This window comes from Fukomys damarensis, unplaced genomic scaffold (genome assembly GCF_012274545.1).
Source record: "Fukomys damarensis isolate Sample0158 unplaced genomic scaffold, DMR_v1.0_HiC HiC_scaffold_27, whole genome shotgun sequence".
Taxonomy (NCBI): Eukaryota; Metazoa; Chordata; class Mammalia; order Rodentia; family Bathyergidae; genus Fukomys; species Fukomys damarensis.
Window position 1 is genome coordinate 27,999,543 of NW_022900939.1, and position 621 is coordinate 28,000,163.

At 54.9% G+C, this 621-nt stretch overlaps 1 protein-coding gene across 1 annotated transcript in view; it reads left to right on the forward strand.

Moving 5' to 3' along the window:
• Window positions 1-454: 454 nt before the first annotated feature.
• The window catches only part of Auh (AU RNA binding methylglutaconyl-CoA hydratase), a 177,093-nt gene continuing 176,926 nt past the window's right edge, over window positions 455-621 (forward strand). The window contains exon 1 of the mRNA XM_033756824.1: window positions 455-578. Coding sequence (XP_033612715.1) covers window positions 455-578 — 124 coding nt within the window. The remainder of the gene's footprint in view (window positions 579-621) is intronic.

Sequence of the window (621 nt, forward strand, 5' to 3'; positions counted from 1 at the left end):
GTGCTCAGCAGCACATTTTTCCCAGTGTGTCTTCCTGGTGGAGATCTGAGAATTGACAGGTAGTGGAATTTTTCTAAGTTGGTGTTCAGAGTTTGGACGTCTCTTTGTTGAGACACTAAGCCTGCTCAGGACTGGTGTCTTCAGGAAGGGCCACCTGCAGGCTGCAGGGACTCTGTTCTCCTTTGCTATCCCCTACCCTGCTGCTGAGCAACAGAAAGAACACATAGTTGAGGTCTACCAGTCAGGTTTAAGGGACCTCAGGATCAAGCAGTGTTCCACACTAGGCTGCCACACTTTGCAGCTGAAATTAAGCAAAACATGTTAGGTCACTTTCGCAGCTTGCTTAACAAAATGACCCGAAGGTTTAGCCTAAAGAGTGCAGCCTGGCGATTGTGGGTCTTTCAGAACACGTTGGATTCCACTACAGCACAGCCTGGGAAACCACCTTTTAGCCATGACAACCCTCAGGCCAAGATCAAGGGACTCAGCCTGTGGGGGAAAAGGTCGCAGGGGCGGGACCGAGGGGGCGTGCCAGATGTCGGGGGCGGGGCCGGGAGGGCGAACCGGACGCAAGGAGGGTAGTTTGCGCATGCGCGTGGAGCGGCCGGGGGGCGGAGCGGC